Source organism: Scyliorhinus torazame, chromosome 27 (genome assembly GCF_047496885.1).
Source record: "Scyliorhinus torazame isolate Kashiwa2021f chromosome 27, sScyTor2.1, whole genome shotgun sequence".
In the NCBI taxonomy this organism is placed as follows: domain Eukaryota; kingdom Metazoa; phylum Chordata; class Chondrichthyes; order Carcharhiniformes; family Scyliorhinidae; genus Scyliorhinus; species Scyliorhinus torazame.
In genome coordinates, this window is record NC_092733.1 from 4002174 (window position 1) to 4017458 (window position 15285).

A 15285-nucleotide genomic window follows, 5' to 3' on the forward strand; every position below is an offset into this window, starting at 1 on the left:
ACTACTGTTGCAGGCAGGGCATTCCACACCCTTACTACTCTCTGAGTAAAGTACGAAGTCTTACAACACCAGGTTAAAGTCCAACAGGTTTGTTTCGATGTCACTAGCTTTCGGAGCACTGCTCCTTCCTCAGGTGAATGAAGAGGTCTGTTCCAGAAACACATATATAGACAAATTCAAAGATGCCAAACAATGCTTGGAATGCGAGCATTAGCAGGTGATTAAATCTTTACAGATCCAGAGATGGGGTAACCCCAGGTTAAAGAGGTGTGAATTGTACCAAGCCAGGACAGTTGGTAGGATTTCACAGGCCAGATGGTGGGGGATGAATGTAATGCGACATGAATCCCAGGTCCCGGTTGAGGCCGCACTCATGTGTGCGGAACTTGGCTATAAGTTTCTGCTCGGCGATTCTGCGTTGTCGCGGGTCCTGAAGGCCGCCTTGGAGAACGCTTACCCGGAGATCAGAGGCTGAATGCCCTTGACTGCTGAAGTGTTCCCCGACTGGAAGGGAACATTCCTGCCTGGTGATTGTTGCGCGATGTCCGTTCATTCGTTGTCGCAGCGTCTGCATGGTCTCGCCAATGTACCACGCTTCGGGACATCCTTTCCTGCAGCGTATGAGGTAGACAACGTTGGCCGAGTCGCACGAGTATGTACCGCGTACCTGGTGGGTGGTGTTCTCACGTGTAATAGTGGTATCCATGTCGATGATCTGGCACGTCTTGCAGAGATTGCCATGACAGGGTTGTGTGGTGTCGTGGTCACTGTTCTGAAGACTGGGTAGTTTGCTGCAAACAATGGTTCGTTTGAGGTTGCGCGGTTGTTTGAAGGCAAGTAGTGGGGGTGTGGGGATGACCTTGGCAAGATGTTCATCGTCATCAATGACGTGTTGAAGGCTGTGAAGAAGATGACGTAGTTTCTCCGCTCCGGGGAAGTACTGGACGACGAAGGGTATTCTGTCGGTTGTGTCCCATGTTTGTCTTCTGAGGAGGTCAGTCCGGTTTTTCGCTGTGGCGCGTTGGAACTGTCGATCGATGAGTCGAGTACCATATCCCGTTCGTACGAGGGCATCTTTCAACGTCTGTAGATGTCTGTTACGCTCCTCCTCGTCTGAGCAGATCCTGTGTATACGGAGCGCTTGTCCATAGGGGATGGCTTCTTTAATGTGTTTAGGGTGGAAGCTGGAGAAGTGGAGCATCATGAGGTTATCCGTAGGTTTGCGGTCAAGCGAAGTGCTGAGGTGACCGTCCTTGATGGAGACGAGTGTGTCCAAGAATGCAACTGATTTTGGAGAGTAGTCCATGGTGAGTCTGATGGTTGGATGGAACTTATTAATGTCATCGTGTAGTCGTTTCAGTGATTCTTCGCCGTGGGTCCAAAGGAAAAAAATGTCATCGATGTATCTGGTGTATAACGTCGGTTGAAGGTCCTGTGCGGTGAGTAGGTCCTGTTCAAACTTGTGCATGAAGATGTTGGCGTATTGGGGTGCGAATTTGGTCCCCATGGCTGTTCCGTGCGTCTGGATGAAGAACTTGTTGTCGAAGGTGAAGACGTTGTGATCCAGAATGAAGCGGATGAGTTGCAGAATTGCGTCTAGAGATTGGCAGTTGTCGGTGTTGAGTACTGAGGCTGTTGCAGCAATGCCGTCGTCATGGGGGATGCTGGTGTAGAGTGCTGAGACGTCCATTGTGACGAGGAATGTTCCTGGTTCAACTGGTCCATGGGTGCTGAGTTTCTGTAGGAAGTCCGTCGTGTCGCGACAGAAGCTGGGTGTACCTTGTACGATGGGTTTCAAGATGCCCTCGATGTAGCCAGAGAGGTTCTCACACAGGGTCCCATTGCCTGAAACGATAGGGCGGCCTGGTGTGTTGGCCTTATGTATTTTCGGGAGGCAGTAGAGATCTCCAATGCGGGGAGTACGTGGGATGAGAGCACGTAGGGTGCTCTGAAGATCTGGATCCAAGGTCTTGATCAGTCTGTTAAGTTGGCGGATGTGTTCCTTGGTCGGATCTGCGGGTAACTGTCTGTAGTGTTCTTGGTTGTTCAGTTGTCGGTATACTTCTTTGCAGTAGTCCGTTCTGTTCAGTACGACAGTGGCCCCCCCTTTGTCTGCTGGTTTGATGATGATGCTGTGGTTGGTCTTGAGAGCGCGGATGGCATTGCGTTGTGCTTGGGTGACGTTCGGGGCTGTCTTGTGAATGCGACTGATGAATCTGGCATTGACGTGACTCCTGACGGCTTGAGCATACATGTCGAGTCTAAGGCAGCGGCCTTCCGGAGGGGTCCAATTCGACTCTTTCCTCTTCGGTTGCTGCACCGCAGATCTCTCGGTCTGCTGTTCCGGTTCATTGGTAGTCTGCTTGGGTTCGCTGTTGGCCTCTTGGGGTCTGTGGAAGAATTCCCGGAGCCTCATTCGCCTGATGAATTCCTCCGTGTCTGCCGCGAGACTGATGGGGTCCATTTTGGTGGTGGTGCAGAAATTGAGCCCTCTGCGAGGACTTCGATTTCATCTGGTTGAAGGGTGTAGTCTGACAAGTTGACAATAGATTTCCCTGTATTGTTTTCTACTGTGACACCTGGGGTGGCTTGGTTGCTGCCGGTGGTGGTGCCAAGTTTGGAATGCTCGCATTCCAAGCATTGTTTGGCATCTTTGAATCTGTCTATATATGTGTTTCTGGAACAGACCTCTTCATTCACCTGAGGAAGGAGCAGCGCTCCGAAAGCTAGTGACATCGAAACAAACCTGTTGGATTTTAACCTGGTGTTGTAAGACTTCGTACTGTGCTCACCCCAGTCCAACGCCGGCATCTCCACATTCTGAGTAAAGAACCTACCTCTGACGTCTGTCCTATATCTATCTCCCCTCAATTTAAAGGTATGTCCCCTCGTGCTAGACATAACCATCCGATAGGGTCGTTAAGAAGGAAAATGGTGTGTTGGCTTTCATTAACAGGGGGATTGAGTTTAAGAGCCGCGAGGTTTTGCTGCAGCTTTATAAAACTCTAGTTAGACCACACTTGGAATATTGTGTCCAGTTCTGGTCGCCTCATTATAGGAAGAATGTGGATACTTTGGAGAGGGTGCAGAGGAGATTTACCAGGATGCTGCCTGGACTGGAGGACATATCTTATGAAGAAAGGTTGAGGGAGCTAGGGCTTTTCTCAGTGGAGCAAAGAAGAAAGAGAGGTGACTTGATAGAGGTGTACAAGGTGATGAGAGGCAGGGATAGAGTGGATAGCCAGAGACTTTTCCCCAGGGTGGAAATGGCTGTCATGGTGAAAGGTATAGGGGAGATGTCAGAGGTGTAGGTTAGATGGCTTTTGTTTCGGTGCAACATCGTGGGCCGAAGGGCCTGTACTGCGCTGTATTGTTCTATGTTCTATGTTCTATGTAGGTTCTTTACACAGAGAGTGGTGGGTGTGTGGAACGCACTGCCAGCAGAGGTGGTGGAGTCAGAGTCATTAGGGACATTTAAGCGACTCTTGGACAGGCACATGGACAGCAGTAAATTGAAGGGGTGTAGGTTAGGTTGATCTTAGATTAGGATAAATGGTCGGCACAACATTGTGGGCTGAAGGGCCTGTACTGTGCTGTACTGTTCCATGTTTGAAGGGCCTGTACTGTGCTGTACTGTTCCATGTTCGAAGGGCCTGTACTGTGCTGTACTGTTCCATGTTCGAAGGGCCTGTACTGTGCTGTACTGTTCCATGTTCGAAGGGCCTGTACTGTGCTGTACTGTTCCATGTTCTATCTATGTTCTAAACCCAGAAAACACCATTCTAGTCCTGATTTGTTTTCCTGTTTGTCACAGCATTAGCCTGTAGCCATTGACTGCCCAAATTAAACTGTTGCACAATTAGAAAGCTGCCCTGACCCTCCTTATCAGGAGAATGTGGGAAGTGACAAGATCAAACTAGTTTTTCCACAGAAGCTTTTCATGTAATAATTCAAATATGCCAGAAAAATGTAGTCATTTCTCGTAAGTTTTTCCCTGGTGCTCAATAATTTTCCGACAAGTACAAACAAGCTGAATTTGAAAGACACGCTAATCCTTTTTATATTTGCACTTTCCTGTCTCGCCAAGCCAAATAGCCAACTCCCTCCTATACCTATTTCTCCTTGAACTATTCCCCCACTGCCTCTCTGGCCAATCCATTCACCACCTGAAGCTGCCCATTCAGCTTTCTTCTTCCGAGCTTCATCTGCAGGTCCTAAGTCTAGAGTTTATAACAACCTCAAATATATTATTGGGGTTCACTTTACAAAAATGGATCAGTCTTTGAGGTTCAGGCTGTATCTCACCCCTGCTTTTTCAGATGGATTTCACTGTGCCATCCAACAGGCAATTCATTCGTGCGTCACCGGCACGACAGCGCAGAGTGAGGGAGTGCCACACCTTTCAGGTGAGATGTTATTCCGGGGCCCTGTTTTCCCTCTCAGGTGAATTTTAAAGATCCCAAGACACTATTGGAAAGGATCTGGTGCCCTCACCAATATTCTTCATTCAGCTAACATCAGACAAATCATCTGGTCATTTCAGTGAGCTATCCGAAGTGAGAGACAGCCAGTGGGAACGTGGGTGTTGGGAATTTGCCGATCAGTGGGAATTCGGTGCAGGGGGGAACTTTTTCCTTTTTTTCTTTGATTTTTAACTTTTTAAATCTTCAGAGTGATCTTGCCCTGCAGCAGCAGGAGAGGCATAAAAGGGGAGCGCTGATTGGGAAGTACTGGGCAAGGTTGGGTTTTATCGCTTCTAGTTTGTAAGGACCATATTCTGTCATGACGAGGACTGGGGAAGAAGAGTCCAAGAGTAATTAAGATGATCTGATATTAAGCACTGAATGCTGCCTTGGCTGAGTGAGAATGCTTCTTGGAGTTGGGTGAAAACTGGGCGTTCAATGGTCAGTTATAGGGGGAAGGGCGCCAAATGCGAGTACAGGAACATTAGTGCATGCATATCGGCGTAAGAGTGTGCATGCATAAAGAGTATATGTGTGAACGACTGCGCGTGTGTGCCTGTCAGAGCACGTGTGCGTGAGAACGAGCAGCACAGACCACTGGAAAAGGTCCCGCTGACACGGTCTGTAGCGGAGGAAGGAGAGGGAATACCCCTGCCCCCACCCGCATCCGTAGAGTACACCGGAGGAAAACACAAAACAGGCAACAACATAATAAGGACACCAGCTGCCCACTAAAGACCAAATCGAGACAAAAAACAAAAAGAGCACAACCTCACCAGCTGCCAGGTCAAATAACCCTCACCCTAACCCCCCCTCCCCGGAGCAAACCCCCCCCCCCCCCCGGGTCAACCCCCCCCCCCCCCCCCCGGGTCAAACCCCACCCCCCCATGGGGTCTGTAGCCACCTAAAATGGCTGATACCCGATTAGAATGGTCAAACCCCGATCTAAAATGGCGAATGAAAGAGGCTGATGGGAAAATCAGCCAACAGGACTCAAACGGACAGCTGCAGGTTGTATTCGGTGTATTCGGCTCTGGGGAAGTCGGCCCAGACCGATACCTGCAGCCATTAACAGCACATCAACCCAGCCATCTGCATATTAAGCAGCCATCCCCGGGAACAATTGCTACGACATTAGCAACACAAAGCCGACCCAGACCTTTCGGCGCCAGCAGGGGCTGACACAAAGGAAGGTAAACGACCACCCCCCGATCAAGGAATCGCTCCAGTATTGGGGAATATTGAACTAAGTGATTCGGACCAAGTCCAATCACTTGGAACCAGGTACGAGGTCCGCCCCGAGAGGCAGGAAGCCCCTGGGGACTATAAGAATAGGGGCCAAGTTCAACTCGACTCTTCTCTTCCTGCTCGCAACCTTCGAGACCCTTCGACAAAGAAAACAGTAAGTCTTACTGCAGCAATCGCTACCAGATAGGTGCTCCTGACTATCGACCTGTACCAGCTTTGAATCCCGCAGGCCAGACCCAATTCGAAAGACAATTTGTTTCCCTGACCTGGTGGGCCATTTCCAAAGTTAAATATTGGCCTTTAGTGGTCGGTAATAGTCTAAAAGTAGGATTATTGTATAAGTAATTATTGCTGTATGTAATAAATGATCGTTGTTTTAACTTTTACTAAGCGGTGTGCTGCATTATTAATCATAACTCGAGCTTGAACCACGTGGCGGTATCAGAAAGATACCTGGCGACTCGTGAGCAAAGGTGACAGAATTAGAGCTAATAAAACTAAGGCTAATAAGAGCAACAGGTCAACCCCCACCCACGGAGCCCCAGCAGCAGACCCACATCGATGGAAAGGTGCTCCGTGCGTGTACAGGAAAGTATGCGCGAGTGCGTGCCTATCAGTGAGAATGTGTGTGCATATAGAGTATATGTGTGAACTACTGCGCGTGCATGCCTGTTAGAGTACATGTGCGTGAGAACAAGCAGTACAGATCACTGGAAAAGGTCACTCTGATATGGGACACAGCGGAGGAGAGAGAGAGAGATCACACCCCTTCTCCAGTACTGGCAATTGGCCAGAGGTGAGACAGGTCGCAGCAGACATTAAACGAGAGACAGCAACAATACAATGGCAAGCGTATAAATTCTGAACATTAAACAACAATATGCAACAGTCCAAAAGGCACCAGCCATTTACATGGCCTCCAAACTTGAAACAGAAACAGTCATTATCACACGAAAGCTGCCAACATCCTTCAAAGACAGGTCTTCATGGCCTCCAAGGTGTCCAGTTGAGGTGAGCCACCTCCCTCCTCCTGCTATCCCAGCAGCTGGTCACCTACTCCAGCCAGCCCCTGATCCAGGCCACAGAAGCTGGAGCAGCAGGAACAACACACAGTTTCCAGACATAGAACATTAAACAGCCAGCAGTCCAAACAAAAGCACCATCAGATGGTAAATCAATTCACCCAAACCTCCAGCAAGCTGGCAGTTCATTCCGGCCGCTACCCTTCCTCCCAAACCACCGGCAGCGGGGCACCTGACATCCTCCCTCTCCTTCAGTAAGTCACTCAAGTGAAATATAATGTTAGTAATTAATTAAATCCCAATAATCACAGAACATAAGAAATAGGAGCAGGACTCGGTCACACGACCACTACACTGCACCATCATTCAATACAGTGACCATTTAAACCTGAACTCCCATATGTTCCCCATCACTGTGAAAATGGCGGAAGAGGTAGAAATCCGGAATGCTGGCTCTGAAACATGGCACCTACTATTTTCGCGAAGGCAGGGCTGAGGGTGGGTCACATTTCACACATATGTATTTTGGGGAGGCAGCTGCCTTCACACATGCCTGATTGTGGTGACCTAGGTGTATGAAACATAACATGCACAGAGTAGACCTGGTCCTGAACATTGCAGAGTCCTTTGGAGAGGTCAGATAACTTTTTGGAGAGGTCGATACCCCTTTGAATACCTCTGGGGGAAGTGATGTGTACGTTTGGAAAAGTTGCTCTTTGGTATTGTTAAAAGTGGACATGGGTATGTGTAAAAAGTGCATAAACCCATTGGAACTGCCGAGAGAGTTGTCAAGTGGGTCTGTCAAAAGTGTCAAACACAACTGTCACTCTGTCAAAGTATTTAAAAATCCAGCCCTTCAAATCTCTGGGAGAAAAAACTGCAGAATATTTAAAAAAAAATCATAGTTAATGTCAATACAGAGAGAATGAGAAGCGTTCATTACTGGATTTGTGTTCCATGACTGATTTCACAAACTTCCATTATCAGCGTAGGGTGTCTCCATTTCATTGTTGATTAGCTGTCCCAAGTGTTTGTGAAGTGAGACTATGAATTTCAATGCATGTTTTTATAACAGAACATAGAACATAACAGTGCAGAAGGAGGCCATTCGGCCCATCGAGTCTGCACTGACCCACTTAAGCTCTCACTTTCACCCTATCCCCATAACCCAATAACCCCTCCTAACCTTTTTGGACACTAAGGGCAATATATCATGGCCAAACCGCCTAACCTGCATATCTTTGGACTGTGGGAGGAAACCGGAGCACCCGGAGGAAACCCACGCAGACACGGGGAGAACGTGCAGACTCCGCACAGACAGTGACCCAGCGGGGAATCGAACCTGGGACCCTGGCGCTGTGAAGCTACAGTGCTATTCACTGTGCTAACCGTGCTGCCCATGGTAAGCACTTGAATAAAATGTTTGTTCTCATAAGGGATCATGTAGCTGAAGGAAGTAAATGTATTGAATGGGTTTTTATGAATTAGTGTGATTTAAATAAATAAAGCGTGCAATAGATATTTAGAACTTTATTTTATTTAATCTCCTGAGATCTGCCCCTGGTGGTTACTAGGAGTATTGACATGGTAGATGTAAGGGAAAAGGTTGGTGGGTGGGGAGGGGACACTGATTGGCATTGAAAGTATGAGGGGCCATAGAGGATGGTAGAGGGCATTGGTACACGGTTCATGGGTTGACATAGGTAGGACATAGAGAGCATGCGGAGTATGGGCTATACTTGATATACTTGACAAAGTGTCGGTACGTGAGGCAGTCCTTCTATCAGTCCACCTCCACTCCCAGCAGCCCCTGCACTCATTCCAGCCTTGAACCGTCCAACTGCCAAAGACCCCCACCGCTGCAGGGTGGAAATCCCAGCTTCCAGGGCACTTTCTCCCAGCTTGGGTTTGCAGAGCCGGGATACATCCAGAGTGGAAATTCATGCCACTAATCCGCAGTTCTAGGCTCTCCAATCAGAGAAACAGCCTTTGAGCATCTACCTAATCAAAGCCCCTCTGGGCTAAGAGAACAGGTGAATAAAAGGCAACATGGGAGAGCAAAACAATTATTTTCTTTTTGTTCCCAATACAGTTTTCATTGGGTGTTAGCTCTGTCGTTAGTTTTTCTGAAGGAAGGTAGAATTTCCATTGTGGGGGGGGGAAGGGGGAGCATTTTAAACAAAAGATGATTCCTCTAAAATCACAGATCCATTGCAATGTTCCTGGTTCATAATCAATTAGAACTGTATTCACAGCAGATATTGGCTATGGTTTCTGTTCAAAGGCTGTTAAATGGTGGCGTTTCCCATTCCGACATCTGAGGAGTTGACAGTGGATACGCTGCCAATCCAGACTGTCCCATAGCCACTTAACGCGTGATCATTGGCTCAAGATGAGGGACGCAATTCTCTGGCCTCCCAGCCGCCTGTTTCCTTGCGCGGGAAGGGGGTGCACGGTTCACCTTCGGCCAGAATGTCTGCTCCTGACACTGTCAATGGGAATTCCCATCGAAGCCACCCCACACCACCGGGAATCCCGCAGGCAGGGCGCACTGCCGTGGGGACAGAGAACCCCACTGCTCACAAAGCGCCGGAGAATTGCAGCCAAATTCTTCTGCCCCTCCCTCAGGAGCATTTCTCACCTCTGGTCCCCACAGCGCCAGAGGCTGGTGTGGTCAGTATTTTGAAGCTCAGTACCAGGTGTCCAGGTCCAGGGTAGTATGTGGACCTTCGGGTGATGGAGAGAAGTAAGACCTGTGGAGGGGTGGCAGGTAGAGGAGGTTGGGGAGGGGGTTGTGGGGGTGGAGTTGTTGGTGGAGAGGCCAGGAGGCAGTGAGCATCCACAAGGACAAGACGTTTTGCAGGGATTTGTGATGTTGAATAGCAGCTGTTGATGAAGTTAACCTCGCTCTTTTTCTGCACAAGATACGGGCACTGTGATAGTACCAGGTATCGCGGTACCTAAGAGGTGGATGACCATTGGTTAGACCCAGGAGTCTACCATTGGCTGTTGTACATAGCTCCGCCCTGAGAGGCGGAGTATAAGAACCGGTGCCGTCCCAGCAGCCTTCACTTTCTGTATCTAAGCTGCTGGGGACGAGTTCTAGTAGATTAAAGCCTTCAGTTATGAATCACTTTGTCTTGTGAGTAATTGATTGCGCATCAATTTAATCTGCTACAACTCCAGTTGGAAGGATGGATCTCCGCATCAAACCGGAGTGCCTTCAGCTCAGCCCCCACGCGGACAACTCTGCTGCTATTTTTAAACACTGGCTGGCGTGCTTTAAGGGCTACCTCGACACAGCCGCCGACACCGCCATGGAAGGACAAAAGATGCATCTCCTACGCTCACGGGTCAGCCCTGGGATCTACCCTCTTATCGAGGAGGCGGAGAACTATGATGCCGCGATCGAACTGCTAGAAGGACATTATATCCAACCTGTGAACCAGGTCTACGCTCGTCACCTGCTGGCGACAAGGCGGCAAAGCCCCGAGGAAACGTTGGAAGATTTCTACCGAGCGCTGCTGGTGCTGGGCCGAAACTGTGGCTGCCCGCAAGTTTCGGGGAGCGAACACACGGAACTTTTGATCAGGGATGCTTTCATGGCAGGTATGACCTCCCCCGATATCCGCCGAAGGCTCCTAGAAAGGGACACTCTGGGACTCACAGAGGCACGAGCCCTGGCAGGGTCCATGGACGTTGCCTACAAAAACGCGCTGTCCTTTGCACCCGATCGCGCGGCGGCCCCCTGGGCTGTGTGGCACCCCGCAGCAGCAGGCCCACTGACCTTCCCCCTGACCCCGCAGGCCTGCGCGGCGAGATGGCCCGCTAACGCCGCCGGACCCCTCTGTTTCTTCTGCGGGCAGGTGAATCATCCCCGCCCGCCCTGCCCGGCCCGCACCGCCACCTGCAAAGGGTGCGGCAAGAAGGGCCACTTTGTGGGGGTCTGCCAGGCCCGTGCCGTGGCCGCGGTGTCCAGCGACTCCGGACAGGCGCGGCAACCCCCCCTTCAGGCCTCGACCGCCCAGCGCTCACCGCCACCTCCCTCTCCTAAGGCCACGTGCGACCCACGGGCGTGGCCATTTTGCCCCCCGGACACCATGCTGGACGGGTGGGCGCCGCCATTTTGTCCCTCGCTGCCACCATCTTCTTCATCCCCGGACACCATGTGTGACCCATGGGTGACGCCATCTTGGATGGGGCCCCAGGCCCCCAGCACAGCCGACTACACGCTGCCCGATCAGAACCCTCAATTACTTCAGCTGGCCTCGGTGACTCTGGACCAGAGTCGGCCCCGGACGCTTGCAACAGCTACAACGACGGTCTCCATCAACGGCCACGAGACGTCTTGCTTGATTGACTCTGGGAGCACGGAAAGCTTTGTTCACCCCGACACGGTAAGGCGCTGTTCTCTTGTCACCCATCCCGTCAATCAAAGGATCTCCCTGGCCTCCGGGTCACACTCGGTGGAGATAAAGGGGTTCTGCCTCGCGAACCTCACCGTCCAAGGCAGGAAATTCAACAATTTCCGCCTGTATGTCCTGCCGCACCTCTGCGCGGCCACCCGCCTGGGGCTGGATTTCCAGTGCCACCTACAAAGCCTGACCGTTAAATTCGGCGGCCCTATACCCCCCTTACTGTTTGCGGCCTCGCGACCCTTAAGGTCGACCCGCCTTCCCTGTTTGCGAACCTCACCCCGGATTGCAAACCCGTCACCACCAGGAGCAGACGGTACAGTGCCCAGGACCGGACCTTCACCAAGTCCGAGGTCCAAAGGCTGCTGAAGGAAGGGGTCAGCGAAGCGAGCAACAGTCCCAGGAGAACTCAAGTAGTGGTGGTAAAGACCGGGGAGAAACATAGGATGGTCATTGACTACAGTCAGACCATCAACAGGTTTACGCAGCTGGATGCGTACCCTCTCCCCCGCATATCCGACCTGGTAAACAGGATCGCGCAATACAAGGTCTTCTCCACGGTGGATCTCAAGTCTGCCCACCACCAGCTACCCCTCCGTAATAGTGACCGCAAGGACACTGCCTTCGAAGCAGATGGGCGGCTCTATCAATTTTTAAGAGTTCCCTTTGGTGTCACTAATGGGGTCTCGGTCTTCCAGTGAGAGATGGACCGAATGGTTGACCGGTACGGCTTACGCGCAACGTTCCCGTATCTGGATAACGTCACCATCTGCGGCCATGACCAGCAGGACCACGACACCAACCTCCGCAAATTTCTCCAGACCGTGAAAATCCTTAACTTAACGTACAATAAGGATAAATGCGTGTTTAGCACCGACCGCCTAGCCATTCTCGGCTACGTAGTGCGAAATGGAGTTATAGGCCCCGACCCTGAGCGCATGCGCCCCCTTATAGAGTTCCCCCTCCCTCACTTCCCCAAGGCCCTGAAGCGCTGCCTCGGGTTTTTCAGTTATTACGCACAGTGGGTCCCCAACTACGCAGACAAAGCCCGACCCCTGATCCAGTCCACAACCTTCCCCTCGGCGATGGAAGCCCGCCAGGCCTTCAGCCACATCAAAGCAGACATTGCAAAGGCCACGATGCGCACCATCGATGAGTCCCTCCCCTTCCAGGTCGAGAGCGATGCGTCCGACGTAGCTCTGGCAGCCACCCTCAACCAAGCGGGCAGGCCCGTGGCTTTCTTCTCCCGTACCCTCCATGCATCCGACCAGGTAAGGACAGCAGATTTCCTTCCCTGAAGGACATTAGTGAACCAGATGGGGTTTTATGACAATCGGCAAGGTTTTCATGGTCATCATTAGCCTTTTAATTCCAGACTTTTATTGAATTCAAATTCCACCAGCTGCCCTGGTGGGATTCGAACCCAGGTCCCCAGAGCATTCCCCTGGGTCTCTGGATTACTAGTCCAGTGACAATGCTACTGTGCCACTGCCTCCCCTATGTTCGGTTTGAATCACATAATTAAAGTTGAGGCTGGGATTGGGAGAAGGGTGGAATGGAGATTGGGCTCGTCCGCTGGAGAAACTGGAGAAGGAATGGCTGTGGGGGTGATGTGAGTTTGTGTTTATTGAGGGTGGGGTGATGTGAGTTTGTGTTTATTGAGGGTGGGGTGATGTGAGTTTGTGTTTATTGAGGGTGGGGGTGATGTGAGTTTGTGTTTATTGAGGGTGGGGGTGATGTGAGTTTGTGTTTATTGAGGGTGGGGTGATGTGAGTTTGTGTTTATTGAGGGTGGGGGTGATGTGAGTTTGTGTTTATTGAGGGTGGGGGTGATGTGAGTTTGTGTTTATTGAGGGTGGGGGTGATGTGAGTTTGTGTTTATTGAGGGTGGGGGTGTTCGGAGTGAGAGTTTATTGAGGGTGGGGGTGATGTGAGTTTGTGTTTATTGAGGGTGGGGGTGATGTGAGTTTGTGTTTATTGAGGGTGGGGGTGATGTGAGTTTGTGTTTATTGAGGGTGGGGGTGATGTGAGTTTGTGTTTATTGAGGGTGGGGGTGATGTGAGTTTGTGTTTATTGAGGGTGGGGGTGATGTGAGTTTGTGTTTATTGAGGGTGGGGGTGATGTGAGTTTGTGTTTATTGAGGGTGGGGGTGTTCGGAGTGAGAGTTTATTGAGGGTGGGGGTGATGTGAGTTTGTGTTTATTGAGGGTGGGGGTGATGTGAGTTTGTGTTTATTGAGGGTGGGGGTGATGTGAGTTTGTGTTTATTGAGGGTGGGGGTGATGTGAGTTTGTGTTTATTGAGGGTGGGGGTGTTCGGAGTGAGAGTTTATTGAGGGTGGGGGTGATGTGAGTTTGTGTTTATTGAGGGTGGGGGTGATGTGAGTTTGTGTTTATTGAGGGTGGGAGTCATGTGAGTTTGTGTTTATTGAGGGTGGGGGTGATGTGAGTTTGTGTTTATTGAGGGTGGGAGTCATGTGAGTTTGTGTTTATTGAGGGTGGGGGTGATGTGAGTTTGTGTTTATTGAGGGTGGGGGTGATGTGAGGTGGGTTTATTGAGGGTGGGGGTGTTCGGAGTGAGAGTTTATTGAGGGTGGGGGTGATGTGAGGTGGGTTTATTGAGGGTGGGGGTGATGTGAGTTTGTGTTTATTGAGGGTGGGGTGATGTGAGTTTATGTTTATTGAGGGTGGGGTGATGTGAGTTTGTGTTTATTGAGGGTGGGGGTAATGTGAGTTTGTGTTTATTGAGGGTGGGGGTGATGTGAGTTTGTGTTTATTGAGGGTGGGGCTGTTCTGAGTGAGAATTAATTGAGGGTGGGGGTGATGTGAGTTTGTGTTTATTGAGGGTGGGGGTGATGTGAGTTTGTGTTTATTGAGGTGGGGGTGATGTGAGTTTGTGTTTATTGAGGTGGGGGTGATGTGAGTTTGTGTTTATTGAGGGTGGGGTTGTTCTGAGTGAGAATTTATTGAGGGTGGGGGTGATGTGAGTTTGTGTTTATTGAGGGTGGGGGTGATGTGAGTTTGTGTTTATTGAGGGTGGTGGTAATGTGAGTTTGTGTTTATTGAGGGTGGGGGTGATGTGAGTTTGTGTTTATTGAGGGTGGGGCTGTTCTGAGTGAGAATTTATTGAGGGTGGGGGTGATGTGAGTATGTGTTTATTGAGGGTGGCGGTGATGTGAGTTTGTGTTTATTGAGGGTGGGGCTGTTCTGAGTGAGAATTTACTGAGGGAGGGGGTGATGTGAGTTTGTGTTTATTGAGGGTGGGGGTAATGTGAGTTTGTGTTTATTGAGGGTGGGGGTGATGTGAGTTTGTGTTTATTGAGGGTGGGGGTAATGTGAGTTTGTGTTTATTGAGGGTGGGGCTGTTCTGAGTGAGAATTTATTGAGGGTGGGGGTGATGTGAGTTTGTGTTTATTGAGGGTGGGGGTGATGTGAGTTTGTGTTTATTGAGAGTGGGGGTGATGTGAGTTTGTTTATTGAGGGTGGGGCTGTTCTGAGTGAGAATTTATTGAGGGTGGGGGTGATGTGAGTTTGTGTTTATTGAGGGTGGGGGTGATGTGAGTTTGTGTTTATTCAGGGTGGGGGTGATGTGAGTTTGTGTTTATTGAGGGTGGGGGTAATGTGAGTTTGTGTTTATTGAGGTTGGGGGTGATGTGTGTTTGTGTTTATTGAGGTTGGGGCTGTTCTGAGTGAGAATTTATTGAGGGTGGGGGTGATGTGAGTTTGTGTTTATTGAGGGTGGGGGTGATGTGAGTTTGTGTTTATTGAGAGTGGGGGTGATGTGAGTTTGTGTTTATTGAGGGTGGGGGTAATGTGAGTTTGTGTTTATTGAGGGTGGGGGTGATGTGAGTTTGTGTTTATTGAGGGTGGGGGTAATGTGAGTTTGTGTTTATTGAGGGTGGGGGTGATGTGAGTTTGTGTTTATTGAGGGTGGGGGTGATGTGAGTTTGTGTTTATTGAGGTGGGGGTGATGTGAGGTGGGTTTACTGAGGGTGGGGGTGATGTGAGTTTGTGTTTATTGATGGTGGGGGTGATGTGAGTTTGTGTTTATTGAGAGTGGGGGTGATGTGAGTTTGTGTTTATTGAGGGTGGGGCTGTTCTGAGTGAGAATTTATTGAGGGGGGGGTGATGTGAGTTTGTG

The 15285-nt window shown here is 50.2% G+C and overlaps 1 protein-coding gene across 1 annotated transcript in view; it reads left to right on the forward strand.

The window, feature by feature from the left end:
- Nucleotides 1–4234: 4234 nt before the first annotated feature.
- The window catches only part of LOC140403138 (vascular cell adhesion protein 1-like), a 320011-nt gene continuing 308960 nt past the window's right edge, over nt 4235–15285 (forward strand). The window contains exon 1 of the mRNA XM_072490802.1: nt 4235–4406. Within this exon, the coding sequence (XP_072346903.1) occupies nt 4271–4406 (136 nt within the window). The 5' untranslated portion in view covers nt 4235–4270. The remainder of the gene's footprint in view (nt 4407–15285) is intronic.